The sequence below is a fragment of the Vicia villosa genome, linkage group LG3, assembly GCF_029867415.1.
Source record: "Vicia villosa cultivar HV-30 ecotype Madison, WI linkage group LG3, Vvil1.0, whole genome shotgun sequence".
Taxonomy (NCBI): Eukaryota; Viridiplantae; Streptophyta; class Magnoliopsida; order Fabales; family Fabaceae; genus Vicia; species Vicia villosa.
This window is the reverse complement of record NC_081182.1, coordinates 95,294,318-95,296,670: the sequence shown is the minus strand read 5'-3', so window position 1 is coordinate 95,296,670 and position 2,353 is coordinate 95,294,318. Positions and strand designations below refer to the sequence as shown.

Sequence of the window (2,353 nt, the reverse complement as noted above, 5' to 3'; positions counted from 1 at the left end):
TTACCAGTAAAATGAGACTGCTGTAAATCACAATAGTTCCAACTTTTGAAAGTTACACATTCATCACTTTGATAAAAATAGAAAATCCCATGCAATTAGTTTTCACAAAACACCGAATGAGTCTAGTCCACCTCGTGTGTGTGATGCAAATTCTAGAAAGTAGAAACCGGCATGAACAGCGGATACTACGTACACACGTGGTTAATTTACCTTAATCTATCCAAAAATAACAGCCACAAAATTATCTGGTATCATACAATGTTTTTACTAAACATTAACGTTTGACTTTCATCAAAAAAAAAAACATTAACGTTTGACTAATCAAACCTTCTCTTCTTTCATCAATTTTGTTGACCCACCGTCATAGCACACATTCTCTTCTTTAAATACCTCTTTGTCTCTCTCTCTCCTTTTCTCATTTCCCATTCAAACCAAAAACAGAAAACAAACACTTTCATATTCAAAACAACAAAAGAAGAAAAGAAAGAAACAACCATGTCTTGCTCCGTTGTGGTTTCAAACTCTAATGTCTTCTCTCTCCCCTCTCCTTGCCATTTCTCTCTCTCCTCTCCGGTTTTGAAGAGAAAGAGACCGGCTAAGCTTCATATACCCGTTGCTTCTCTGACTATCGAAGTCCCGCCGGCGGCAACAACTCCGGCACCAGAGAAGGACGTTGTTGAGGTGGAGGGAAATGGTTTTTCTGTGTATTGTAAGAGAGGAAGTAGGAAACATATGGAGGATCGTTATTCTGCTTCTTCTGATGATCTTTATGAAGAAACAAAACAGGCTTTTTTTGGCATATTTGATGGGCATGGAGGTGCAAAAGCTTCGGAGTTCGCAGCAGATAACATGGAGAAGAATGTGTTAGCGGAAATAATGAAAAGAGATGAAAGTGATATTGAGGATGCTGTGAAACATGGATACCTCAAAACAGATTCAGATTTCTTAAAAGAGGATGTTCATGGTGGTTCTTGCTGTGTAACAGCATTGATTAGAAACGGTAATCTTATCGTGTCCAATGTAGGAGATTGTCGCGCTGTTATCAGTAGAGATGGTGTTGCTGAGGCCTTAACATCTGATCACAAACCTTCAAGAAAAGATGAAAAAGACAGGATTGAAACTCAGGTAATTAGCCTTGTGATGAAAAAAAAAATTGTAGTTTAGAATCTCTTGAATGTTGTTAATTAATAAATTTTGATTTGTTTTGCAGGGTGGATATGTTGATATGTGCCGCGGTATGTGGAGAATCCAAGGCTCTCTTGCTGTTTCTAGGAGCATTGGAGATAGACACATGAAACAATGGGTGATAGCAGAACCTGAGACCAAAGTTCTTAGAATTGAACCTCATCATGACTTGTTAATCCTTGCTTCAGATGGATTATGGGACAAGGTATAAAACTTAATCAATTAATGACATCGTTGTTCAATTATAGTAGTACTATTAAATGATTAAGTTTCTCTTTTTAATCTTGTTCAGGTTAGTAATCAGGAAGCAGTAGATATAGCTCTTCCTTTCTGTGTAGGGAACAATAAAGAAGGACCCTTTCAAGCTTGTAAGAAACTTGTCGATTTATCAGCTTCGCGAGGCTCTATCGATGATACAAGTGTTATGATCATCAAATTACAGAAATATATTTGAAGCCTCAATACAAAAGAAGCCTTAGCCAGGTTATCTTGAAGTTATGAAACACGACACAAATACAAACATCAAACATGACATTGACGCGTTAGTAATTCACTGATAGAAGGAAGTGATTGAATTGAATATCATTACACGTGTCAATGTTGTGCTATTTCGACTGATATTGACACATATCGGACACCAGACATGCCTTCAAATTTTAGAATCGGTGTTATGCAAATTGAGAGTGTGAGATTCCTTCATTTCATTCTTAACCTTCTGCAGTACAGTTAGCAGAAGGTGCCCTGAATATTTTTTTTGAAAGGCCAATATTATTAACACGGCATAAGAGATGCCAACCCAAATTACACCAAAACCAGTAGCATAAGGTTCCCTGAAATTTCAATCCGTATATATTTGGTGAAATTTTGTTACCTAGCTCAGGAAATAATAAGATGTATAAAGTAAATTTTTTGTAGAATGATCTTCATGTAATAATAAGCATTTTTTTAGTACAAAAGTGTATTATAGATTTTTCAATCCAACATTTTATGTAAATTACGTGCAACAAAAGTATTATAGCATCAAAATTATTAATTTGGATAGTTGATGGAAAGCAATAAAAATAATGTTGGTGCAACACGTACTCTTCAAATATGGTATATCATGGCTTGAACATGTGCATAATACTTTTCTTTCTGTTTATGACCGTTGATGAAAGTGAAATGTTGA

At 35.7% G+C, this 2,353-nt stretch overlaps 1 protein-coding gene across 1 annotated transcript; it reads left to right on the top strand.

Moving 5' to 3' along the window:
* The first annotated feature begins 437 nt into the window (after positions 1–437).
* LOC131656375 (probable protein phosphatase 2C 25) lies at positions 438–2,061 on the top strand. The gene is made up of 3 exons (XM_058926108.1): positions 438–1,125; positions 1,211–1,390; positions 1,478–2,061. Exons 1-3 carry the CDS (start codon positions 496–498, stop codon positions 1,637–1,639), a joined length of 972 nt encoding a protein of 323 aa, XP_058782091.1. The 5' UTR covers positions 438–495; the 3' UTR covers positions 1,640–2,061.
* The last annotated feature ends 292 nt before the right edge of the window (positions 2,062–2,353 follow it).